The sequence below is a fragment of the Coregonus lavaretus genome, assembly GCF_964263955.1.
Source record: "Coregonus lavaretus genome assembly, chromosome: 3".
NCBI lineage: Eukaryota > Metazoa > Chordata > Actinopteri > Salmoniformes > Salmonidae > Coregonus > Coregonus lavaretus.
This window is the reverse complement of record NC_139990.1, coordinates 13,927,212-13,954,695: the sequence shown is the minus strand read 5'-3', so window position 1 is coordinate 13,954,695 and position 27,484 is coordinate 13,927,212. Positions and strand designations below refer to the sequence as shown.

Here is a 27,484-nt window from a genome sequence, read left to right as displayed (position 1 = left end):
AACTAGCAACATCAATAGTCCCACCTGAGGTCCTGTATAGCCGTCTCCCTTCAACCCTGGTGGTCCAACAGGTCCAGGGTTCCCCCTCTCACCCTGAATGGGAGAGAAACACACAAACAGAAAAATATGTGTCATTGCAGTACTAGCTTGCTGCAAAACCTTGGTAATAATGTAATAAATCCATTGCATCAGAGCTAGGCTGTGTTCTAGCTGTGTGTTGAGGTTACCTTCGGCCCAGCGATGCCCACTCCAGGGTCTCCTACAGGCCCTGACTGCCCCACTGGTCCAAGGTCGCCCTGTCAATGTGGACAATAAGGTTTTAGTGCTGTGTATGACAGAGCATTAAATGGATGGGTGTGTAACTCAGTAGTCACTTTATCTGAGACCTAAAGACTTGAATTAGTTCCTAGAGTTAATGCCTGGGCTTTAGTTTAGCAGGCTTATGGCGCGCAGGGGACCATGGTTTCGAACCCAGGTCAATCAAAAGTTGATATTTCTAAGACACTATGGTGTGTGTGTGCACGTGCATGCGTGTGTGCAGGTATTTGTATGCACCTGTGTGTATACCACTTACCTTTGACCCAGGTAGGCCCCTGCCAGGAGGACCTGGTAGACCCATCATTCCAAAACTGCCAGGCTCTCCCTGAACAGAAGAACAGAGACGTGAGATATATGACACCATGAACCTCACGGATGACAAAGAAACAATTGCCAGGTAACTACAGCAAACACACACAACCTGTTCCTCTGATATGTTGAACCAGCATTCAAAAGCCACATCTCATATTATGAGCCAAATCTACTGTAAAAGAGCGTAATGGGAGTTTACTGATATTGTCATTATAAACATATTGTTAAAAAAGACCTCTCATAGGATTAACAAGCCTAAAAGAGATGTAAGATACAGTCATGGGTGGGATAGCTTACTGGTGTCGTTATAAAGCATATTGTTCATCTGTCTTCTTTATCCTTAATCAAACAACCTCATATCACACAATAGCCACAATAAATCAGTCCCTCAAATAGTTTGTAAAGTAATTTAAGCAATACTTATGTATTTTGAAATCTGAGGATTATGGTATGAAGGCAAACACTGATAGTAAAACAGTGTTTGAAGTGTGCATACCCTTAAAGTGAAGTGACATGATGCGAATTGATGACACTAAAATGCAACCTGGTCTCAGAGCATTTCGTATTAATTTGTACGTAAATCCGAGATGCCCCATTTATACTGAAGAAAAATATAAAGGCAACATGCAACAATTTCAACGATTTGACTGATTTACAGTTCATATAAGGAAATCAGTCAATTGAAATTAATTAATTAGGCCCTAATCTATGGATTTCACATGACTGGGCAGGGGTGCAGTCATGGGTGGAGCCAGGCCCAGCCAATCACAATGAGTTTTTCCCCACAAAAGGGCTTTATTACAGACAGGAATACTCCTGTTTCATCAGCTGTCTGGGTGGCTGATTTCACACGATCCCGCAGGTGAAGAAGCCGGATGTGAATGTCCTGGGCTGCCGTGGTTACACGTGGTCTCCGGTTGTGAAGCCGGTTGGATGTACTGCCAAATTCTCTACAACGACGTTGGAGGCAGCTTATGGTAGAAAAGTGAACATAAAATTCTCTGGCAACAGCACTGGTGGACATACCTGCAGTCAGCATGAGACATCTGTGGCATTGTGTTGTGTGACAAAACTGCACATTTTAGAGTGGCCTTTTATTGTCCCCAGCACAAGGTGTACCTGTGTAATGATCATGCCGTTTAATCAGCTTCTTGATATGCCACACCTGTCAGGTGGATGGATTATCTTGGCAAAGGAGAAATGCTCACTAACAGGGATGTAAAGAACTTAGTGCAAATAATTTGAGAGACATTTCTGAGATCTTTTATTTCAGCTCATGAAACATAGGACCAACACATGTTGTGTTTATATTTTTGTTCAGTATATTATGATATCTTACGTTTTCGTATGGTATGTATTAATTTGTGGATGTCCATCATCCATTTAGTATGATATGTTACGAATTCCAATTTGTTGTGGTTAACGTTAGCTGGGTGGCTAGGTGGCTAATTCTAACGTTAGCTAGCTGGCTAACATTAGCTAGGCTAGGGGTTAAGGTTAGGAGTTAGGTTAAAGGGTTAGGGTTAGGGTTAGTCAAAAGGGTTAAGGTTAGGGTTAGGGGAAGGGTTACATAACATGCTAAGTAGTTGCAAAGTAGCTAAAAAGTAGTAAGTAGTTGAAAAGTTGCTATTAGCTAAAATGCTAAATGAGATTTGAACACGCAACCTTTGGATTGCTAGATGTTCGCGTTATACGCCGACCCATCCACTCCGACCAACCACCCTCCTTTCATTTTTGCCTTAACTAACCTTCTTTCTTATGTAACCATACCAAACGTAACATATCATACTAATTTGAGTGTCCCCGGATTTACATTTACTGTGTTACATCTAGTCTATAAGACCAGGCTGTAAAATGCAGTGATGGAAAACAATGGTTGTTGGCTTCTTGTCAATGCTTCTGGGAACCCTGGAGGAAACAGCGCACATACTTGGTACAACTCAGACTTCTTTAATGTCAATGGGAGACTTGCTTAAAAATGTGTGTTAAGTGTGAAGATCTCAAATCAGAATACCACCCAGACTGAACATCAAGTTGAAGAATTCCAAGCAGCATTCCACTCATGTAACTTGACTGAGAACCTCAGACGACACTCATATAACAGCCATATAATCGAACCCTAACATTAGCCCCTAGAATTCCCTTTAAAAATGCTTAAAACCAAGCCAGGTATAAACCCTAATGCCTCCTCTATTAAACCCTAACATTCCCTAACATCTAACTAACTACAACAGGGATGGGCAACTTTGATGAGGGTGGGGTCCACAAAAAAACAGAACTCACCATAAGGGGCCCCAGTGACTCGTGGGTCTGCATACCCACATCCATACAATTCAGTTTTAAAGTTCATTTCCTGCAATTCTGCACATTTTGCCATGGGACATAGAGAAAATGTTGCCATTTCAAAGCAAGTTTGCTGCAATTCTACACATTTTGCCATGGGGAGGTGATAAGATTTAGCAATTTTATAACACATTTCATGCAATTCTACTCATTTTGCCATGGGGTGGAGAGCAAAATGTACAGTTTTACAGCTAATTTGCTGCAATTCTACACATTTTGCCATAGGGTGGAGGCAAATGTTTTTAATATGATAACTGATGATCAATGGGCCCCACCCCGGTCGGTAATTCGACCATGCTTACTACAAGTTTAGATAGCTGGCCACTAGACTAACTTACCAATCTAAAACATGTTAGCTGACATGGGCTAATTGACTGACTGCTGATGCGCAAACAAATTTCGAAATTGCACCTTGTGTATTATATTAATCTAACTCTCAACAGTAAATTGAGACCGCGACTGAGTTCCCCCCCATTTTTTTTTTTTTTTTGGGGGGGGGGGGAACTCAGTCGCGGTCTCAATTTACTGTTGAGAGTTAGATTAATATAATACACAAGGTGCAATTTCGAAATTTGTCCGCGAGCCTACAAAAGGGGGTCCACAGGCACCAAGTTGCCCATCCCTGATTTAAAGCATCATAAAAGGAAATCATGTGAACATGGACCTTGGCTGAAAGACTCCAGTCTATACTTTTCCACAGCAGTTGTGACCAGCCAGCCGTTAACCCTAACATTCCCCATATTACCTGCTCAGGTAGCTAAGCTATAACTAGGACCTGAAGAAATTCTTGACCATTTTGGTCTTTATTGTCAAAACGTTTCACGGCAGAAGTCATAGAAAGGACCCAGTTTGATGAGAGTGCAGTGGACCACTCTTTAAGGGTATGCACAAATTGAGGAGTGTGGCTTTAACATACCTTGGCTCCTGCAGGTCCCACAGCCCCTGACATTCCTGGTAGTCCCCTCACCCCCCGGTCACCTCGATCACCCTGTAGACAAACACACGTGAAATCCTTCAAAAAACGAACTGTACACACAAAGACAGAGCACAGCATGTACCAACCTGTGATGTGCATACCATAGAGCTATGGTTAAAAGTAATGCACTATATAGGGAATATGGTGCTATTTGGGACGTTGACACTGTCAGGATTCTCTGGAATGCACCAATACTGTGTTTGAGCTTCCGTTACCAATACAGGTGCCATTCATGTCTTATTATTTTGACGTATAATATTGCTTGGAATTTCCTTTCAAAGGTGAAGCACCGGTCAGGGAGTCTAGTTGTATTGGATATTGACTTTGTGAAAATGTTCAGTAAATGTTTATTCATCCAGCCTGATGTATACGGCATGTTCAATATGGCGTTAATGATGCAGATTTCTCTGCCGTCACACCCTCCCTTTGACCAGTAAACTCACTCAATTCAATTGTGTAAGGCCCAGCGCAATATATGTCCATCCTGTACTTTGAAGGTTGACCATTCAGGATGTCATTGCCTGTATTGCTTAAGGTGGAATTGAATAATCGGACGGACTCCTATACTGGATGCAGGTAACACTGTGTTTAACGTAGTTGTTTGCAGGTGTGCTAGCACTACAGTGCCAAAGGTTTCGATAGGACTGTGGGTGGTTGTCTGGGTAAACATTCTAGATCCCAAACCTTCAAAAAAAGAACTCTACCTTTTCTCCAGGAATTCCTTTCCCAGGCGCACCCTCTGTCCCTCGCAGTCCTGACAAACCAATCTCACCCTGTTTCAAGACACGAAGGAGAATATAAAAATGCAGACAATTAACAAGTTTTCTTTATTTTTTTTATTTTTTTAGGGGGTAGATCAACTTTAATATTGCAGATAGATTGTAACTTCCATCAATGTAATTGTCTGCATCACTTCCAATCCCACATATGCTTTTCTTCTCGCAAATATATATATACACATAAATATACACATATATATATACATATTCATATATATATACACACATACACATACACATATACACATACAGTTGAATTCAGAAGTTTACATACACTTAGGTTGGAGTCATTAAAAATCGTTTTTCAACCACTCCACAAATGTCTTGTTAACAAACTATAGTTTGGCAAGTCTGTTAGGACATCTACTTTGAGCATGACACAAGTCATTTTTCCAACAATTGTCTACAGACAGATTATTTCACTTATAATTCACTGTATCACAATTACAGTGGGTCAGAAGTTTACATACACTAAGTTGACTGTGCCTTTAAACAGCTTGGACAAATCCAGAAAATGATGTCATGGCTTTAGAAGCTTCTGATAGGCTAATTGACATCATTTGAGTCAATTGGAGGTGTACCTGTGGATGTATTTCAAGGCCTACCTTCAAACCCAGTGCCTCTTTGCTTGACATAATGGTAAAATCTAAAGAAATTAGCCAAGACCTCAGAAAACAAATTGTAGACCTCCACAAGTCTGGGTCATCCTTGGGAGCAATTTCCAAACGCCTGAAGGTACCACGTTCATCTGTACAAACAATAGTACACAAGTATAAACACCATGGGACCACGCAGCCGTCATACTGCTCAGAAAGGAGACGCGTTCTGTCTCCTAGAGATTAACGTACTTTGGTGTGAAAAGTGCAAATCAATCCCAGAACAACAGCAAAGGACCATGTGAAGATGCTGGAGGAAACAGGTACAAAAGTATCTATATCCACAGTAAAACGAGTCCTATAGAAGCCACTGCTCCAAAACCGCCATAAAAAAGACAGACTACGGTTTGCAACTGCACATGGGGACAAAGATCGTACTTTTTGGAGAAATGTCCTCTGGTCTGATGAAACAAAGATAGAACTGTTTGGCCATAATGACCATCGTTATGTTTGGAGGAAAAAGGGGGTTGCTTGCAAGCCAAAGAACACCATCCCAACCGTGAAGCACAGGGGTGGCAGCATCATGCTGTGGGTGTGCTTTGCTGCAGGAGGGACTGGTGCACTTCACAAAATAGATGGCATCATGAGGAAGGGAAATTATGTGGATATATTGAAGCAACATCTCAAGACATCAGTCAGGAAGTTAAAGCTTGGTCGCAAATGGGTCTTCCTAATGGACAATGACCCCAAGCATACTTCCAAAGTTGTGGCAAAATGGCTTAAGGACAACAAAGTCAAGGTACTGGAGTGGCCATCACAAAGCCCTGAGCTCAATCTTATAGAAAATGTGTGGGCAGAACTGAAAAAGCGTGTGCGAGCAAGGAGGCCTACAAACCTGACTCAGTTACACCAGATCTGTCAGGAGGAATGGGCCAAAATTCACCCAACTTATTGTGGGAAGCTTGTGGAAGGCTACCCGAATCGTTTGACCCAAGTTAAACAATTTAAAGGCAATGCTACCAAATACTAATTGAGTGTATGTAAACTTCTGACCCACTAGGAATGTGATGAAATAAATAAAAGCTGAAAGAAACAATTCTCTCTACTATTATTCTGACATTTCACATTCTTAAAATAAAGTGGTGATCCTAACTGACCTAAGACAGTGAATTTTTACTAGGATTAAATGTCAGGAATTGTGAAAAACTGAGTTTAAATGTATTTGGCTAAGGTGTACAGTGTGGGAAAAAAGTATTTGATCCCCTGCTGATTTTGTACGTTTGCCCACTGACAAAGAAATGCTCAGTCTATAATTTTAATGGTAGGTTTATTTGAACAGGTAGAGACAGAATAACAACAACAAAATCCAGAAAGGTGTATGTAAACTTCCGACTTTAACTGTACATACACACACATATATATACATCCATCCATCCATATATACATACATCCATACACACACACATATCCTTTTTTAAATTATATTTCCCTTCATTACTTTCCAACCCCACCACCCCTTCCCCAATTGGAGTAAACTAGTGAACAACAACGCTTAGACCTCTACTTCCAGCCCATACATACTATATATATTTTATGGACACAGTCAAATTCTACAATAACTATATTTTGTTTGTTTTTACTCCTGAACTTCCTTAGATCATTTTCATGATGTCCATCTGGTTTGCTTCTATATGCCATATTTTGTGCTCTTTCACAAAAGCTCTCAACCTATAACCTATATACTTATTATGGACACAGTATGCTTTACATTAGTTATCTTGTTGTTATTAGTCCCATCCTTCAGCTCCATTCAACACCTCCCATCTATCTCTTAACACCATCCATATTGGATTTCTATTTGCCATATATTTTTCAACTGTACTGTGATGTTTTACAAAAGTTCTGAATCTTTCTATTCTCATTGTTTCTACAGATGGTAAATTGAAACTAAACATTTTTGCTAAAAGTATTATTATATTATTGATCAATTGACTATGACTTTTCAGATCACCCAGTAGTGCTATCAGCAGGGTTAGCTCCAGGTAAATATTGCAATCCTTTAACCATTCCTGGACCTGTGTCCAAAAACAAGCTACAAATGATCTAATGATTCTGTCTCTTCGCAGCAAAATCTGCAGAGCTGGGAAGATTGTATCCCCCATATAAATAACATTATATTGGTAGAAAGAATTTTGTATAATAATTTTTTAATCCGGCGTCGTTTTGCGTATCAATTCATAAACACTATGCCATGGAATCGGTACGTCAAAAATCTCTTCCCAACTATTTTGCAATCTATATGGGACGGCTGTCAATCCTTTGGTCCTTAAATGAAACTGGTATACTTTTTTATTTATTACAATTTTCTTTAACCAATTATGGTCTTTAATGCAAGGCCGACAGACAAGTTCCTTACTTTTTCCCCCTTCCACTTTCCTTCTCCATTTTTGCGGTAATGCTGCAATTATTTGGTTGTAATTTTGGGTAGAGCAGACATTTCCATATGTTTTTGTCAGCTGCATGTGCGACATAACTCCACCAGTCCTACCGATAATATCATTTACGAAGATTATACCTTTATTAAACATTTTGTAAAAAAAAAAAAGTTTTTTGATCAATTAGTATATTTGAGTTTAACCACAATATTTGTTACATTATTTGTTCTGTCGTTTCTGGAGGATTAAATTGAAATTGCAACCAACTTTCTATGGCTTGTTTTAGAAATGGTGATATTTGGGAGATTATTTCCTTTTCAAATAACTTAAAGTGAGAGGTTGTAATCTGAATAAAGGGAAAAAGGCCATTCTTCAACATTGGGTGAGACAATCTTACTAATTTGCTAGAGAACCAGTTCGGATTTAAGTATAACTTTTGAATGACTAAAGCTTTTAGTGATAGGTCTAATGCTTTAATATTTAATAATTTCTCTCCTCCGAATTCATATTCATTATATAAATAGGCCCGTTTAATTTTGTCTGGCTAGCCGTTCCAAATAAAATGGAATATTTTTTTCTCATATAATTTAAAAAACTGTTCGCTAGGCGTAGGCAAGACCATAAGCAAATACAGTGGGGAAAAAAGTATTTAGTCAGCCACCAATTGTGCAAGTTCTCCCACTTAAAAAGATGAGAGAGGCCTGTACTTTTCATCATAGGTACACATCAACTAGGACAGACAAATTGAGAAAAACATTTCCAGAAAATCACATTGTAGGATTTTTTATGAATTTATTTGCAAATTATGGTGGAAAATAAGTATTTGGTCACCTACAAACAAGCAAGATTTCTGGCTCTCACAGACCTGTAACTTCTTCTTTAAGAGGCTCCTCTGTCCTCCACTCGTTACCTGTATTAATGGCACCTGTTTGAACTTGTTATCAGTATAAAAGACACCTGTCCACAATCTCAAACAGTCACACTCCAAACTCCACTATGGCCAAGACCAAAGAGCTGTCAAAGGACACCAGAAACAAAATTGTAGACCTGCACCAGGCTGGGAAGACTGAATCTGCAATAGGTAAGCAGCTTGGTTTGAAGAAATCAACTGTGGGAGCAATTATTAGGAAATGGAAGACATACAAGACCACTGATAATCTCCCTTGATCTGGGGCTCCACGCAAGATCTCACCCCGTGGGGTCAAAATGATCACAAGAACAGTGAGCAAAAATCCCAGAACCACACGGGGGGATCTAGTGAATCTTGCGAATGACCTGCAGAGAGCTGGGACCAAAGTAACAAAGCCTACCATCAGTAACACACTACGCTGCCAGGGACTCAAATCCTGCAGTGCCAGACGTGTCCCCCTGCTTAAGCCAGTACAGGTCCAGGCCCGTCTGAAGTTTGCTAGAGTGCATTTGGATGATCCAGAAGAGGATTGGGAGAATGTCATATGGTCAGATGAAACCAAAATATAACTTTTTGGTAAAAACTCAACTCGTCGTGTTTGGAGGACAAAGAATGCTGAGTTGCATCCAAAGAACACCATACCTACTGTGAAGCATGGGGGTGGAAACATCATGCTTTGGGGCTGTTTTTCTGCAAAGGGACCAGGACGACTGATCCGTGTAAAGGAAAGAATGAATGGGGCCATGTATCGTGAGATTTTGAGTGAAAACCTCCTTCCATCAGCAAGGGCATTGAAGATGTAACGTGGCTGGGTCTTTCAGCATGACAATGATCCCAAACACACCACCCGGGCAACGAAGGAGTGGCTTCGTAAGAAGCCTTTCAAGGTCCTGGAGTGGCCTAGCCAGTCTCCAGATCTCAACCCCATAGAAAATCTTTGGAGGGAGTTGAAAGTCCGTGTTGCCCAGCGACAGCCCCAAAACATCACTGCTCTAGAGGAGATCTGCATGGAGGAATGGGCCAAAATACCAGCAACAATGTGTGAAAGCCTTGTGAAGACTTACAGAAAACGTTTGACCTGTGTCATTGCCAACAAAGGGTATATACAAAAAGTATTGAGAAACTTTTGTTATTGACCAAATACTTATTTTCCACCATAGTTTGCAAATAAATTCATAAAAAATCCTACAATGTGATTTTCTGGGGAAAAAAATCCTCAATTTGTCTGTCATAGTTGACGTGTACCTATGATGAAAATTACAGGCCTCTCTCATCTTTTTAAGTGGGAGAACTTGCACAATTGGTGGCTGACTAAATACTTTTTTTCCCCACTGTAGGTAAACTGGGATAATACTAAAGAGTTCATCAGGGTGATTTTTCCAAAAATTGACACGTATTTACCTTTCTATGGTAGCAGGATCTTATCTATTTTTGCTAACTTTCTATGAAGATGTATTGGAGTGAGATCATTTATTTCATTTGGGATATGTATTCCGAGTATATCCACATCACCGTCAGACCATTTTATTGGTAAACTACATGGTAATGTAAAACTTTTATTTTTTAGTGATCCAATACGTAATATAGTACATTTATCATAATTTGGTTGTAATCCAGAGAGGTTAGAAAATATATCTAGATCCTCTGTGAGGCTGTGGAGGGATTCAAGTTGTGGATTAAAAAAAGAAAACATGAATCATCAGTGTACAATGACACCTTTGTTTTTATGCCCTGGATTTCTAATCCCTTGTTATTATTGTTAGATCAGATTTTAATAACTAACATCTCGATGGCAATAATAAATAGATATACCGATAGTGGACAACCTTGTTTCACTCCTCTTGACAGTTAAAAACTTTCTGAGAAATAGCCATTATTTACTATTTTACACCTAGGGTTACTATACATGATTTTATCCCAATTTATAAGAGATTGTCCAAAATTTTAATGCTCCAGGCATTTATATATAAACCCCAGTCATACTTTATCCAATGCCTTTTCGAAGTCTGCTATGAATAGTAAGCCTGGTTTCCCAGATTTTTCATAGTGTTCTATTGTTTCCAGTACTTGCCTTATATTATCTCCAATGTATCGCCCATGTAAAAAACCTGTCTGATTAGAATGAATAATGTCTGACAATACCTTTTTAATTCTATGCACTATACATTTTGCTAGAATTTTTGCATCACAACACTGAAGTGTAAGGGGCCTCCAATTTTTTTAATGGACTGGATCTTTATATTTTCTACTTGAATCCTGTTTCAGTAATAATGAAATCAGACCTTCTTCTTGAGTGTCTGATAATCTACCATTTACATAGGAGTGGTTAAAACATGCTAATAACGGTCCTCTGAGTATATCAAAAAAGGTTTGGTATACCTCGACTGGTATGCCATCCAACCCATCCCGGACATAAAGTCTTTAATTGCATCCAGAAGTTCCTCCTCTATAATTTCACCTTCACATGAGTCTTTCTGTATGGCTATTCATTTTACATTATCAATAGAAAAAAATCTCTACAATTTGCTTCAGTTAGAGGAGATGGAGGCGACTGAAACGAAAACATATGCTTAAAGTACTTTGTTTCCTCCTTCAAAATATCATTTGGTGAATCATGGGTGACTCCGTCATTTGTAACCAGTTTCAATAAATTATTTTTGGTAGCATTCCTATGTTGAAGATTAAAAATGAATTTGGTGCATTTTTCCCATATTCCATCCAGTTTGGTTTATTTTTATAATATATTACACTTGATCTTTCTTGAATAAGTTTCTCCATTTATTTTTGTTTTTCCTCTCATTTATTCTGAGCCTCTATGTTACAGTTTTTATTGCTATCTATCTGTTCTGTTAGACCTTCTATTTCCTTTGTTAGTGTGGACTCTTTTGACCTAAATTGCTTTTGTTTTCGAGATGAGTACTGAATTGCATGGCCTCTAAAGGCACATTTAAAGGTGTCCCATACAATAAGGGGATTTGCTGTACCTATGTTATGTCGGAAAAAATCAGTTATAAATTCCTCTGTCCTAGTTAAAAAGAAGTTATCATCCAATAGGCTTTGATTACATTTCCAATATCCTCGCCCACGTGGAAATTCAGTAAGAGTAATGTATATGCCAATTATATGATGGTCCGACCGCATTCTCTCCCCTATCAACACTTTTTAAACTTTTGGTGCCAACGAGAATTACATAAGAAAGAAGTCAAGACGACTAGCTTGATTGAGTCTCCGCCATGTATATCTCACTAGATCAGGATATTTAAGCCTCCATATATCTAATAGTTCTAATGTATCCATGACATTCATGATTTCCTTAAGAGCATGAGGGTGATTGTTTGTAGTGTGATTTCTTTTACGGTCCATTGAGCTATTTAAAACTGTATTATAATCTCCCACCATAATAATAGAGTCTTGAATTGCTTGCAGAGTTCATCATTAATTATATATATTGTCAAAGAAGTGTGGATCATCATTATTTGGTCCGTAAAGGTTAATGAACGAGTTAGCAAGTTAACTATTTCAAATGGCTGTGCTCTGTGCATTTGCGTGTGCATTTTAAAGCAGTTGGACGAATAAAGATTACTTAAACTTTAGAGCAAATCATTCCTAACTTTACACTCTAGTAAATATACAATGGGGCCCAATTAACTTTGACCTCTAAATTAACTTTGACCTCCTTTGACCCCTTGCTTACCTTAGGTCCGACCGCTCCATCTTCCCCAGGTATACCAGGTATCCCAGAGGATCCGTCAGGTCCTGGTTCACCCTGGAGACGACCAAAGATCAGACACACACCTCCACATTCAACACCTGCTCATCTCAGCTGCACATACCACAGGAGGTTGGTGGTACCTTAATTGGGGAGAACAGGCTCGTGGTAATGGCTGGAGTGGAATAGGTGGAATGGTATCAAATACATAAAACACATGGTTTCCATGTGTTTGATGCCATTCCATTTACTCCGTTCCAGACATTATTATGAGCCGTCCTCCCCTCAGCAGCCTCCACTGGTACATACAGTACATGTATATAATGTCCTGTGTTGTATGTTGCATTGGGGACTTTTGCCATCCACTCACCTTTGACCCTGGCTCCCCGACTCCTCTCTCTCCCTGTGGTCCATGCTCTCCTGGGAAACCCTGGTCACCCTGTGGAGAAGACAACTGAATCAGTCCCTGAATGAAAACCAGCAGTACTACAGACATCGAGGTCTGGATTTGAGTAAGGGGGCAATGTACCATGTCACCCACCACCATATTTAGTTCCACCCACCTTTGGACCAACTATTCCCAACCCTGGTGGCCCCCGAGGGCCGGAAGACCCAGATGGACCATTGTCTCCCTGCAAAGAGAGAGAGGGGCAGAGAAGAGTCAGTTCAGTTATACGTGAGTGATCCAACAAACAGAATGTCAGTGGGATACAAATTGAAATAGTGGAACAGAGTGGAAACAGTAGAACAAATAATGGAATAATTTGATAGGCCTGCCTTTTCTCCTTGGATCCCTGCACCTGGAAAACCCACCAATCCTGGCAAACCTGGGGCTCCTGTGTTTCCCTGGAGGTCAAGAGGTTAGAGGGATCAGGGGATAAGCGGTAATCCCTTAGTGCAGGGGTTCCCAAACTTTTTTTTTTGCGTCGGTACCCCTTTTATGATAGCAACTTCATAAGGGACTGTCATAATATCAGAACACAACTCCTACTTTAGAGTGTGATAAAAATAGCATACAAGCAGTTTTACTATGACTTCCGCAGTGCATGGCCGGACATATCAAGTCTCGGCCCCTGGGAATTAACATTTAAAAGGCCCCCCTCTTGACATCAGAGAGACAATTTTGAAGTTTTAAAGCACATTTCCTGCTATTCTACAAATGTTGCCTTGAGGCAGACAAAAGAATTTGGCCGCGGACCCTCTGCAGTTCCCCACTTTGAGAACCCCTGCCTTACTGTACACAATGTTTTCATGACCATCATCAACATAGACACACAGCAATTCATGATGTCTGTTCAATACCTTCCATCTTGAGATGGTTTAGGGTTAAGTTTAAGGTCAGGGTTAGGGCTAACATACCTTGTCACCTTTGAACCCTGAACCCTGGGTGCCGCGGATGCCCTTAGGACCCTCGTAACCCCTGTCACCCTGAAACACATAAAGGACACTGAGCCATTAGCTAGGTACACACTTTACTGTATAAATAAGAAAGATATGTGATTCCTACATGTCATATCTCACATACAGTACATATTCAAGCTAGACTATTCAGTGGGTTGAACAGCTAGTGATGGTGTCTCACCTTAGGCCCTGGTAGACCCTCTCCTGGGGACCCTTGTGTTCCCTGAACCCCTGGAGAACCAATCGGACCCTAGTAGACATAATACAGAGGATAAAAATTGCATATATTCCTCAGCATAGAGCAAAGCTCAATTATTTACAATATGTCTCCACCTAGTGGATAGCCTGACACACTGCAGGGTAATTCTACAAGAGGGCTATGTCAAGCAAGCATTGACATAAGAAAGATATCTAGCCATAACACCTAACAAACATTGTGAACTTACTGGCAGTCCTGGTTCACCCATACCCATGGGACCATTGGGTCCAGGCCTTCCCTGATTTCCCTTATTGCCCTAGGATACAGGAGAAACTAGGATTAGAATCCGAAAGATCACTAGAGGGATTACTAGAGGGATCACTAGAGAGATCGTATGACAGAAAAGAGGTAGAAGTCACCCCTAACAACAGATCTAAACTAACCTTAGGTCCAGGAAAGCCGATGCCAGTATCCCCTGGAGGTCCCATCACTCCACCAGGTCCACGGTCACCCTGGGAAAGAGAGGGGCATCATTTTCACCTTTCCCCAACTTCCTCAGTACATTTTAGCTGTTTATCTTTATCTAGAACATTTCTGGAGGTATAGGAAGTTTAGCGTCATCCTTACTTTGGGTCCTACAGGTCCTTCAGAGCCCTGGTCCCCAGGACCTCCAATAAGACCCTGCAACAGAGACAAGACAAACACTTCGGTCAATGCCTGAATTTAAATAATCTGCAGTAGGCTAAATTCACAGGGCCTTGAGTTTTCCTTGTTAGAACCCCTCCCCACCACACACACACATACACAAATACTGTATAATCCCAAATAAGAAAACCAATAAATCAATAAATCAACTGAATGTTCTAAATTCTTAAAAATTCCCTCTATATCCCGCTAAGCTTACTTTGTAATTTTTTTTTACAAAAATGCGTGTGAGCAGCAATGTTTAGTTTCAAATTCTCTGGTCAATGTTATGGTATGGCAAACAGGTCATGTATATTTTGGAGGGTCAGGGTGTGGTCAATCAAATTATGTTTGATCATCCTCCATATTTCTACAATTATTCGCATAGGTACTCCCCAGTCCCCATGGGAACGTGGTCTGGACCAGGCCTAAAACTAAAATCTAAAAACCACCACCGTATTCAGACGATGGACTGCTGTTGTCATGCTAATGCAGGAGGGGCGTGAAAAGCGTTTAAGGAGGAATTAAGGGGGGGTGGATAACATGTGCAGAAACACTAATGCTGCAGGACAATAGTCTGGTGGGAGATAAAGACAATAAACTGCAGGCTTGGATTCCCTTCTTTAGATAGGCTCCATTAGGACGGGATAAGGACTAATCCAGGACTCACATTCCATAAGTGCAGACTGGGAGAAAAGCTTCATACTCAGTGTGCATCTCCATGAGATACTGATGGTTCCAGTGGAGGGTCGGATGTGGGGGTGTAGTCACAGGAATCGTTCAATTTGACCACTCACTCATTCACACACAGGTATGAATGGGCAAAGTGTTGTGTGAGGAGTGGGATTTTTCAAAATTGTTATGGCCATGGGGATTTCTCCTCAGTATGTAAATCGAAGACATTATAATTTAGAACACATGTAAGTACATATACTGGATTCTAAAGATACTCAGGGCCTTATTCAATTAAACCTAGTTGTTTTCCTGTTTCCAGCAGAGGCCGGTGGGAAGAGCTATCGGAGGACAAGCTCAGTGTAATGGCTGGAATGGAATAAATGGAACGGAGTCAAACACATCACACATATTTGACTCTGTTCCATTGATTCCATTCCATGCATTACAATTAGCCGTCTTCCTATAGCTCATCCGACCAGCCTCCTCTTGTTTCCAGGGTAAGTCAAATATAACATTTTCCCTGTACAGTGATAAAGTGTGTTAGAAAGAATCGATACGAAGTTGAGTTTTCTTTTTGTTTCACAAGCACAAAACAGTCACTCCTGCAGCACAGAAATAATGACTTTGACTTATCCCTGGGACTTGGCTATCTATTTTGATCTATTTTGTAGGGCCCCAAGTCTGTATCGACATGACAATAACCAAGCAAACATTGTCTGAGGCCTCTGGGAAAAAACATTGATCTGCATGTCTCCAAAATGACCATGCCACCACCATATTGACCATATTGTTCGCTGTAACATATGGACAATAAAGTTATATTATATTATTGAGTCACCTGCTCTCCTCTGGGTCCCTGAGGGCCTGGAGGTCCGTTTGGCCCCTGTGGGAACAGGTCACAGTCAGGAGGGGAAGAGGGACAAAACAACCCATTGAGGGTGCAGCCAAAAGTCGCAAGAACTTTAAAAAGGACATGTGCAACTCTAACTCAGAGTTACAAGCTTACAAGCTGTTGAGTCTAGCGTATAGCTATCTCTTTACATTTACATTTTAGTCATTTAGCAGACGCTCTTATCCAGAGCGACTTACAGTTAGTGAGTGCATACATTTTTTTGTTTTTTATCTCTTCACATCACAATGTAATTCATCCAAAGTCAGCAAGGCATCTGAATGCACTGAGTAGCAGTTAGCGTGGGGGATAGCCATTTACAATGAACAGAGCAGAGGCGTGCCTACATGATCTCCCTTCATCCCGGGGGTGCCGCACTCGCCTCTTTCCCCCTGGAAAACAGAAAAAGCAGAGAAGACAGAATTTTGACTGCACTGAGCCTTTTAAACCGTGGCGTGCCAGAGGACGATGGCACTGGTTCAAACTGATGGTATCTAGCTAGCATGTGTTAGCTAGTGTTTGTTGTCAGAGTAGCATTGGGACCTTGACGAGCTGTTTCACTATGATTCAGCATCCAATCCATCATGGGTCAGTTTTCTTTGCTGTAATTAATGATTTGCTGTAATGTACTGTCATTCATTTATGGTCAGCAAGTAGTACTGGTATCTCACCTTTCCCCCTCTAGTGCCGGGCTGACCCTAAAACAATGGGAGAGATCTCAATAAAAATCGATACATCAGTTATAAGTCAACAATATACCTGTATAGATTGGCTTAGTCATCTATGCTACAGTACCTCGATACCCTCCATCCCAGGCCTTCCATTGATACCAGGTTCCCCCTACAGTGACACCAGAGACCAGACAGTGAATACATCCATACATCCATCAACATATATAAAAACATTACAACGAACATCAACGTATATAAAGAAAACAGCATTCTTTCTGTCACAACAAACGAACATTGGTGGGATTATCTCAGGGCAAAACGAAGAACTTACATTAAATCCTTTAGGACCGGGAGTACCGTCAGATCCAGGCTGGCCTGATTTCCCCTGCAGATTACACAGGAATGGAGAGATCATTCCATCAGAGGACAGAATGGACAGATTATTGGACAGAATGTGATTTTTTGGGGCCAATTTTCATCCCTGGTTGTTCCCATAACATCCCTGTAGTGTGTGTAGATTTGTGCGTAGGTGACCGTGGTCGTTCGGTGCATGTCCCTGTCTATGCTGTTCCTGTGACCTCTCTATGTATTATCAGCCTCAAACCCTGTGGTAGCCTATACAACCTCAGTCAACTCAATAGTGTCAGGGGCCTCTGTGCCGTATAGCCTCAGTTAACTCAATAGTGTCAGGGGCCTCTGTGCCGTATAGCCTCAGTCAACTCAATAGTGTCAGGGGCCACTGTGCCATATAGCCTCAGTTAACTCAATAGTGTCAGGGGCCTCTGTGCCGTATAGCCTCAGTTAACTCAATAGTGTCAGGGGCCTCTGTGCCGTATAGCCTCAGTCAACTCAATAGTGTCAGGGGCCTCTGTGCCGTATAGCCTCAGTAAACTCAATAGTGTCAGGGGCCTCTTTACCGTATAGCCTCAGTCAACTCAATAGTGTCAGGGGCCTCTGTGCCGTATAGCCTCAGTTAACTCAATAGTGTCAGGGGCCACTGTGCCGTATAGCCTCAGTAAACTCAATAGTGTCAGGGGCCACTGTGCCGTATAGCCTCAGTAAACTCAATAGTGTCAGGGGCCTCTGTGCCGTATAGCCTCAGTTAACTCAATAGTGTCAGGGGCCACTGTGCCGTATAGCCTCAGTAAACTCAATAGTGTCAGGGGCCCATCCCCTCCCTGTGTGTTTGCCCACACCTAATCTCCTATCCTTGACCTCTGCTTCCAGCCAAAAGTTGCTCTTCAAAAGGCCTGCTAGTCAAAACACAGTCCCTCTATGCTATTCTTTTATTTTACGCCATGACCCTTCGCCCCCTCGCACAGTACAGCTCTGCTACACTTGCAGTGTGGGAAACACTTCCTACTCTTTGATGTGATGCCCAGGACCCCTCTTGTATACACAGAGGCCAGATACAACTCATCCTATTCACAAAGAGGCCAGATGCACCTGCTATGAGCATACAGTGGGGTATGCAGGGGTGTTAGAGGGGCGTTGAGCAGTTAGGGTGCGTTAGGGACTGGGTGCTATGACTGGGAAAGCCCCTGGTTGCATACAAAGGGATATGTAGGGGGGTTACAGCCCATGGTTGTCCAACTGGTGAACTTGCCAGCAATAACACAGGCCTGTCTGAGGATTACTGCTCCTCTGTACTGCAGAGTAAACCACTGTCAATTTGGACACATCAACCTCGACACATGAGGTCAATTCATCAAACCAGTCAGTGCTTTTCAATGAGGAAAATTGGAATTTAAATGTCAGTGTACTTCCTGAATTGACTGAATTGACAAAAGACAACAAAATTAAAACTGAAGAAGAGTTATAGCGTATAGTGTTTACTAGCTACTAGAAGATGCTTTTGAGCCAAAACAAGAACAAGTTCGACAATGAGACAGAAGTGGACTCACTGGGCTTCCAGGGGGACCTCTCTCTCCTTTATCACACAGACAGGACTTTGGCTGTGGGCACTAAAACCAAGAGAAGCAACATTTGAGTATACACCTCAGAGATAATCATATTTACATTCCAAATGAAAAGAAAAAGGGACATATTTACCCCTGTGTTGACAAGCGCGTTCTAAAAAAAGAAGAAATAGCAAAAAAAAACGGTGATTTATATTTTGATAGCTCACACTCAGGTGCTCAGTAATGTATATGTTTAAATTGAGCCATTTTAATCCTGGTCAGGTAACTCACAGCATGAGCCCTACTGAATCGGGATTTAGGGGCTGAAGGAAAACATAAACATCTAGAATTGTATGGCAATGTCAAGACATGTTGGTATCCTTGAGGACAGCTCACTCCCATCACCACTCACCAGTTCTCTGAAGAGTTTATCCTCCAGCAGGTTGTCTGTAAGGCTGAGGACGTGCTGCTGTGGCGGGGCACTGGCGATGGAACGTAGCCTGGCATTGGTGGGCCCGTCCCAGGGTAGACCCGATAGCCCGATGGTGAACAGACGAATGTTGTGGTTCTTAGCCTCGGCCGCGGCGGTCACAGCACTGGGGCTGCGGGGATGGTCCACGCCGTCGGTCATTAGCAACATCACCCTCAGGCTGTTGGCCGCTGTCTCACGGCTAAACATCTGGGTGTTATAATCATTTGATTGTACTTTGGTATTGAGTCTCATACTTGTTTTTTGTATGGTGCACTTTGTTCTCAATTGGTTCTACTTTCTTTGGATAGTCCTCTATAGATAATCAAACTATCAACAAACTTTCATATGCAACCCTATTGGCTTGGGGTTAGGACTAGGGTTAGGTTTAGTGGATAGTTAGTTGAACGGTTAGTTGATGGTTAGTTTAACATCCATCAACCATCTGTAGGGGACTATCCAAATAAAGCACTACCAGATAATGATATGCAGACCTGTGTAGCGTTAGTGATGGCGTAGGCTGAGTAGGTTCCGTGTCCGATGTAGGCCATGGATGCCACTCTGCTCTGGAACACATCCACATCCTGCCAGTCCCGGAAGTTGTGCTCCAGGGAAACAGAGCTAGGAGAAGAAGAAGAAGAAGAAGAAGAAGAAGAAGAAGAAGAAGAAGAAGAAGAAGAAGAAGAAGAAGAAGAAGAAGAAGAAGAAGAAGAAGAAGAAGATGGAGAGCAGTTAAATCTAGAGCAGTTAGATGGAGAGCACAAGGGCAGAAGATTACATCTACAGTGGGATACTAATACTAGCAACCCACTAGTTGCCAGCCCACTCCCGCCCAGATTTTTGTCCCGGCTGCCATGAGATAGAACCGGAGACTCTCTGGTTGTTAGCTCATCCCTCTAACCTCTACAGTACCAACCTGCTGTACTGCAGCACAGTCAGCCTCATCCCTCTAACCTCTACAGTACCAACCTGCTGTACTGCAGCACAGTCAGCCTCATCCCTCTAACCTCTACAGTACCAACCTGCTGTACTGCAGCACAGTCAGCCTCATCCCTCTAACCTCTACAGTACCAACCTGCTGTACTGCAGCACAGTCAGCCTCATCCCTCTAACCTCTACAGTACCAACCTGCTGTACTGCAGCACAGTCAGCCTCATCCCTCTAACCTCTACAGTACCAACCTGCTGTACTGCAGCACAGTCAGCCTCATCCCTCTAACCTCTACAGTACCAACCTGCTGTACTGCAGCACAGTCAGCCTCATCCCTCTAACCTCTACAGTACCAACCTGCTGTACTGCAGCACAGTCAGCCTCATCCCTCTAACCTCTACCGTACCAACCTGCTGTACTGCAGCACAGTCAGCCTCATCCCTCTAACCTCTACAGTACCAACCTGCTGTACTGCAGCACAGTCAGCCTCATCCCTCTAACCTCTACAGTACCAACCTGCTGTACTGCAGCACAGTCAGCCTCATCCCTCTAACCTCTACAGTACCAACCTGCTGTACTGCAGCACAGTCAGCCTCATCCCTCTAACCTCTACAGTACCAACCTGCTGTACTGCAGCACAGTCAGCCTCATCCCTCTAACCTCTACAGTACCAACCTGCTGTACTGCAGCACAGTCAGCCTCATCCCTCTAACCTCTACAGTACCAACCTGCTGTACTGCAGCGCGGCCAGCCTCAACCTCAGTCTCCAGCCTGCTGCCTGGATCTGCATGAGCCGCGTGCTGAAACGCAGGACAAAGTCTTTCTGCTTCTCAAACAGCAGCACCTTGGCCTTCTCTGAGCTGTCCAGGATGAACATGATCTCCACCGGGCAGATCAGAACTATTGGGGAGGGGGAAGAGAGAGAGAGGGATGGAAAGAGAGAGGGTGGAGAGGATTAAAGGTGAGTGAATGAATGAATGAATACATGCATGAATACATGAATGGATGAATGCATGAATGAATGAATAAATGAAAGAATGAACGAATCGATGAATGAATTAATGAATGAAACCCACTTACTTTTTCCTTCATTTTGGAGGACCTGGTTGTCGTCTCTCTGGCCCTTCCTCCTCCTGCTCTGGCCCCTGGCTGTGTGTGTTAGTACCAACATGAGGAGCAACAGCTCCACAAACTTCCTCATCTTGATCTCTTGTCCAGCAGCTCAGCCTAGAACCAACCAAACACAAATTTGAGACTCCTTCTCCTAATTCAGCATACACACAGCACACACAGACACAGACACACACATGCACACATACACACACACACACACACACACACACACACACACACGCACACACACACACACACACGCCTAGTCACAGAAGAGTGACTAGTATGAAAATGTATGCACTCACTAACTGTAAGTCGCTCTGAATAAGAGCGTCTGCTATATGACTAAAAATGTTTTTAAAAATGTAAGAGTGCTATGACTTCTGTACACACTAGAGGGCAGCAACACCATAATACACAACAATAAATGACGCTAGATCCATTTGGGACAATGTGGTATCATAACTTGGTTGCATGCAAAGGGAACAGGGTGCACATGAAGCCTCCAGTGAGGGAATAGCTGCAGGTGTAACATCAAAATGACTACCCAGGGGACCAGAACCACTGCTCTATGTTTCAGATCATTTGTTTATTTTACCAAAGTTATTGCCAGTTACCTTTTGCCTTTATAGCAGTAATTTTCAGGATATGGTCAGACACCATTTTTTCTTCAGAAAATGAAAGGTCATTTCAATTGATTTATTTGAATTGGAATTGGTCTCAGCCTTATTCATAATATTTAGCTGCAAATATTTCGTTGTAAATATGTGATTATAAATGCATAATTCCTGATAATTATTCGGAGAACTAGTTAATGCTCTCAAATCAACGGATTGACTGATTTAATAGCGCAGACAACCCTGAACTCATCATTATTATCACTATTTATTTTAAAAATATATTTCAATCTGGAATACAATATGCAACAAATGCGATTGTCATTGGTTTGTCTACAAAAATGTTCTCTCTACATGTTCAATAGCCTACACTTGACACGAATGTGTTACATAACATAGTTTCAAATCAATTTAAACTTACCTTGATTCTCATTTAAATACAATCAATCACAGTAATAGTCAGCTCATTTGGTCTCAATTACATAATCCGGTGGGCGAGATTTTTATCCCCGGTTTAGTCCTAAAGCAAGAGAGAGCAATGGTGATCAAACCGCACGAATCGATTCAAACCTGCACGAGGGGGCTGCACTGGGAACACTGAATATTTATGAAGCGCACCTACCATCGCACTGTTGTCAAATGGCACGGGGATGCCTCCCTTTACCAGTGTTTTATAAAGCTACAGGGCTGATTATTATCAGATTGATGGGAAAAAAAATACGAGTTTAGGTTATTGCACATTTTTCATATTGATAACATCAATAGTAATTCCGTTTTTTTCACTCTACATTATTGAGGTCAGACCACATTTGTTTTCTCAGTCATCATTCATGCCAACTATTGGTCTATAATAGATATTGATAGGCCCTGTGCACAAAGCATGTTGTGGCCTATCAACCTTCAACATCCTTCCCACCCAACCTAATGGTATTAATATGTTACAATCAAATATATAACCCTAGTGGGACTACTGTATATGTTTATATTCATAGCTGTAGGCAATTGAGTCTCATTGAACCCACAGACAGTCATGATGAACCTCTGTCCTCCCCCCCCATCCCCCAATAACTGAAGGGTTTTATTACTCCTTTGTGGGCTCTTTGAAGATTTTAATGTGAGCACCTACTCATCCATCATTCATTGCATGGTTCAACTAACTCATCTGAACGATCAAGTTAGAGGTTTCTGTTCAGAGTTATTGAGTTTCTAGCATGATCCATTGAGTCACCGACATGCTATTAAAACTCAACAGGGCCAATATGGCACTAAATATGACTTACGGGTTAAAACACATGAGTACTGTAGACCTGGATCAAATGCTTACTGTAAGTCAAATACTTTAAAAAACTGGAGGTGCACTTGATTTAGCTTGCCCGGTAGGCTAGCCTAAAATGAAACCAATGTAATAATCCCAAAAGTGCAAACTCGGCCCACCTTGTATGTTGGTCAAACTAAATAAGTAATGTGCACCTCAAGAGTTTCAGTTATGATTTGTACCTAGGTCTGGAGTACATGTAGGTCACCCAACTCCTGCACAAAAAGGGTCCCAAAAGGATTCTTTGGCTGTCCCCAGAGGATAACTATTTTTTTAGGTTCCAAGTAGAACCCTTTTGGGTTCCATCTGGAACCCAAAAGGGTTCTTCAAAGGGTTCTCCTATGAGGACAGCCGAATAACCCTTTTAGGTTCTAGATAGCACCTTTTTTTCTAAGAGTGTAGGGATGGAGTGAATTATCTGTTAAAGGAAAGGAATAGGATGAAAACATCCTTGACCGATGACCATTGAGTAACATCTTGGACCCACTCCAAGTAGCAACGCCACAAGTTCATAGAATAGCAAGCACCAAACCTCATCTGGATGACTGCAATATGAAAGAAACATCACAGCACAGAGACATGTCCGAAAGGGTTTTCATGCAACTCCCGACGACGTAAATCAAAAGTGTCTGAGAAAGAGGGGTTGCTCCAGCTGAAAAGGTTAACAATCTTCCCATGAGATGTACCAGGTTTGGTGCAACAGACCAGAAAGACTACAGATGTTGACACAATGTGTTTTTCTGAAGACGTAATGAAGACACCTAGCGACTTCATCAAGGTCACTCACTATCACAGGAACCCAAGTTCACAAACGTCATGACATGTTGTCAAACACATTCTAAGCTACATTCCGAACTGTTAAAATGCTCACATTACAAACCTATATTGATAATAGGACACAGGTGGTGGTTGCATTAGTAGACTAATATATTTGTCTTTCACAGTGCTTAAAATGTCATCCTGAGGAATCGGTCATAAACTTCCGTAGTTCCCTATTTGAAGGGTGCATAGGAGGGTGCTTACTAGCTGGAGGGGGGCAGTGATCTACATCTACACTATGTGACAGGGATCATGCTGCTTCTCCTTCCAGGCACTACTAACCCTGTGTCATGGCACAGTAGACTATAAAGATGTCAAACCGCAGAACATGCCTGTCAAAAAGTTCTGCTTCTGAGAATGTTGAAGGAATGTTCCTTGATAACTGCCTGGCCAGAATTGAAGTCCTGTGTTGCTCAGTTGGTAAGAGCAGGACACTAGCTAAATCCAAGGTTGTGGCTTCTATTCCCACAGGGATTACAAAGGCCTACACTTACTAAAAATGTATGCACTGTACTGTGCTGTAAGTCGATTTGGATGAAAGTGTCTGCTCAGTGGCGTGTGGTGTTATTATTATTCAGTGTAGTGCTGTGAAAGCCATGCACTGTGAATGAGTACTGGGTCGGTGTCTGGGCTCAGTCTGGGTGTCTGGGCCAGGCTGTTAAACCAGCAGAGCCTGGCGGCAGGACCGATGCCAGCCCCGCCTCCACCGGCCAGGGAGTTTGGAGGGCGGCTTCCTGCCGTCTCTCCTGGTGCAGCGACTAAACATGCGACTGAGATAATGAAAGTCAAACAACATTAGACCGTATAGAAAACAACTCCACAGAGGCAGCAGGCTCTGATTGAGAGAATAGGAATCTAACACAGGTTGTCTTGTCTCTCCATCAGTTGGGAGTTTGCATGGTCTGTCATCCAAGAGGCCAAAACACCAAATAGTGTTGTGACTAGACATGGGGGTGTGCTGTTCAACAGGGTCCAATGGTCCGAGTGTTGCTGCGGATATAAATATGGCAACATTTTAAAGGTTCCATGTTCTATCAGACACATTCTAAAGGTTCCATGTTCTATCGGCAACATTCTAAAGGTCTGTGTTCTATCCGCAACATTCTAAATGTGCCATGTTCTATCTGCAAAATTCTAAAGGTTCCATGTTCTATCTGCAAGATTCAAAATGTTCTAATGAATAAGCCCTTGATAGGACTCGCAGTAGCATCCATGGTATTGCACTAGATAAATTCCACAGAGATCTTCCGCCAAGGCCTGTCATTTAGTGAGATGTGAAGCTGCAGAGAAGCCGGTGTGTGACATTTATGAATTAATTTTTTTACAGCATTTGCCTTGCAGTTTGTGTACAAGCACCACCGAGGCTTGGTTTTAAAACTGTAAAACTAAATTCAGCCGGCCTGAACTCTGGGTGTTCAGTATAATAAAAAAGAAGTGCTCAAAATGTACGGAATGTGACTTCAAAGTGTCACATATATCTGCAGCAGCAGCAGCAAGAAGAACTCAGGAGAGACAGTTTTACGCCCTTGGGTGCTCATACATGAGTGGCCTGAGGGTGTGTAGTTTTCCAGAACCCGCCATACTTGGATCATTTGTTAAACATGTGGCAATTTCAGCTTCAACTCCCTGTGGCAGTTTTCAGCTTCAACTTTGACTAGTTTGAGGGCTTCATGTGGTTGTATCAAACCTTTCAGATGGGTACCTGATAGGCATGATGCTGGGATAGATATGTGAAACTGGGGAAGAGGTTGTTTTAAACATAGTTCATATTGTATGATGGAGAGTCGTTACATTCATGGGAAAGAGCAACATGAAGTTAATAGAAGAAATGTCCACCTTGGTATGTAAACTATTAGCCTTTTTATTTAAAAAAAATAAAAATAAAGAGTTAGTCAGTCTCTCTATCTCTCTCTCTCACAGACTGTCTCTGACTGGGAAAAGCGATATCTAGTAAAAGTGATAGGCTATCAACTTAACAATCATGTATGTATCTACACTACCGGTCAAAAGTTTTAGAACACCTACTCATTCAAGGGTTTTTCTTTATTTTTACTATTTTCTACGTTGTAGAATAGTAGTGAAGACATCAAAACTATGAAATAACACATATGGAATCATGTAGTAACCAAAAACGTGTTTAACAAATGAAAATATATTTTATATTTGAGATTCTTCAAATAGCAACCCTTTTCCTTGATGACAGCTTTGCACACTCTTGGCATTCTCTCAACCAGCTTCACCTGGAATGCTTTTCCAACAGTCTTGAAGTAGTTCCCACGTATGCTGAGCACTTGTTGGCTGCTTTTCCTTCACTCTGCGGTCCGACTCATCCTAAACTATCTCTATTTGGTTGAGGTCGGGGGATTGTGGAGGCCAGGTCATCTGATGCAGCACTCCATCACTCTCCTTCTTGGTAAAACAGCCTGGAGGTGTGTTGGGTCATTGTCCCGTTGAAAAACAAATTATAGTCCCACTAAGCCCAAACCAGTTGGGATGGCGTATCGCTGCAGAATGCTGTGGTAGTCATGCTGGTTAAGTGTGCATTGAATTCTAAATAAATCACAGACAGTGTCACCAGCAAAGCACCCCCACACCATAACACCTCCTCCTCCATGCTTTAGGGTGGGAAATACACATGCAGAGATTATCCGTTCACCCACACCGCGTCTCACAAAGACACGGCGGTTGGAACCAAAAATCTCAAATGTGGACTCCAGACCAAAGAACAAATTTCCACAGGTCTAATGTCCATTGCTCATGTTTCTTGGCCCAAGCAAATCTCTTCTTATTATTGGTGTCCTTTAGTAGTGGTTTCTTTGCAGTAATTCGACCATGAAGGCCTGATTCACGCAGTCTCCTCTGAACAGTTGATGTTGAGATGTGTCTGTTACTTGAACTCTGTGAAGCATTTATTTGGCCTGCAATTTCTGAGGCTGGTAACTCTAATGAACTTATCCTCTGCAGCAGAGGTAACTCTGGGTCTTCTTTTCCTGTGGCGGTCCTCATGAGAGCCAGTTTCATCGTAGCACTTGATGGTTTTGGCGACTGCACTTGAAGAAACTTTAAAAGTTCTTGAAATTTCCAGATTGACTGACCTTCATGTCTTAAAGTAATGATGGACTGTTGTTTCTCTTTGCTTATTTGAGCTGTTCTTGAATGAGTATGTGTGTCCCCTGTAGCTCAGTTGGTAGAGCATGGCGCTTGCAATGCCAGGGTTGTGGGTTAGTTTCCCACGGGGGGCCAGTGTGAAAATGTATGCACTCACTAACTGGAAGTCGCTCTGGATAAGAGCGTCTGCTAAATGACTAAAAATGTAAATGTAAAATGTGTGTCCAAACTTTTGACTGGTACTGTATATCCATTTGGAAGTCCCCATTTGACATATCCATTGTAAATCTTCCATTCCTGTGGCGGTCCTCATGA

At 41.9% G+C, this 27,484-nt stretch overlaps 1 protein-coding gene across 1 annotated transcript in view; it reads right to left on the bottom strand.

Annotated features, from left to right (window-relative positions):
- Positions 1-21,398, bottom strand: part of col28a1a (collagen, type XXVIII, alpha 1a) — a gene marked incomplete at both ends in the record, with an annotated part of 30,327 nt that extends 8,929 nt beyond the window's left edge. Inside the window, 25 exons of the mRNA XM_084157157.1 lie at positions 25-93; positions 228-296; positions 575-643; positions 3,890-3,961; positions 4,654-4,722; positions 12,364-12,435; positions 12,749-12,817; positions 12,942-13,010; positions 13,156-13,224; positions 13,738-13,806; positions 13,961-14,029; positions 14,226-14,294; positions 14,422-14,490; positions 14,606-14,659; positions 16,176-16,220; positions 16,574-16,618; positions 16,898-16,924; positions 17,022-17,066; positions 17,229-17,282; positions 18,802-18,861; positions 18,950-18,970; positions 19,211-19,477; positions 19,762-19,888; positions 20,926-21,097; positions 21,278-21,398. Coding sequence (XP_084013283.1) covers positions 25-93; positions 228-296; positions 575-643; positions 3,890-3,961; positions 4,654-4,722; positions 12,364-12,435; positions 12,749-12,817; positions 12,942-13,010; positions 13,156-13,224; positions 13,738-13,806; positions 13,961-14,029; positions 14,226-14,294; positions 14,422-14,490; positions 14,606-14,659; positions 16,176-16,220; positions 16,574-16,618; positions 16,898-16,924; positions 17,022-17,066; positions 17,229-17,282; positions 18,802-18,861; positions 18,950-18,970; positions 19,211-19,477; positions 19,762-19,888; positions 20,926-21,097; positions 21,278-21,398 — 1,941 coding nt within the window. The remainder of the gene's footprint in view (positions 1-24; positions 94-227; positions 297-574; positions 644-3,889; positions 3,962-4,653; positions 4,723-12,363; positions 12,436-12,748; positions 12,818-12,941; positions 13,011-13,155; positions 13,225-13,737; positions 13,807-13,960; positions 14,030-14,225; positions 14,295-14,421; positions 14,491-14,605; positions 14,660-16,175; positions 16,221-16,573; positions 16,619-16,897; positions 16,925-17,021; positions 17,067-17,228; positions 17,283-18,801; positions 18,862-18,949; positions 18,971-19,210; positions 19,478-19,761; positions 19,889-20,925; positions 21,098-21,277) is intronic.
- Between the last annotated feature and the right edge of the window lie 6,086 nt (positions 21,399-27,484).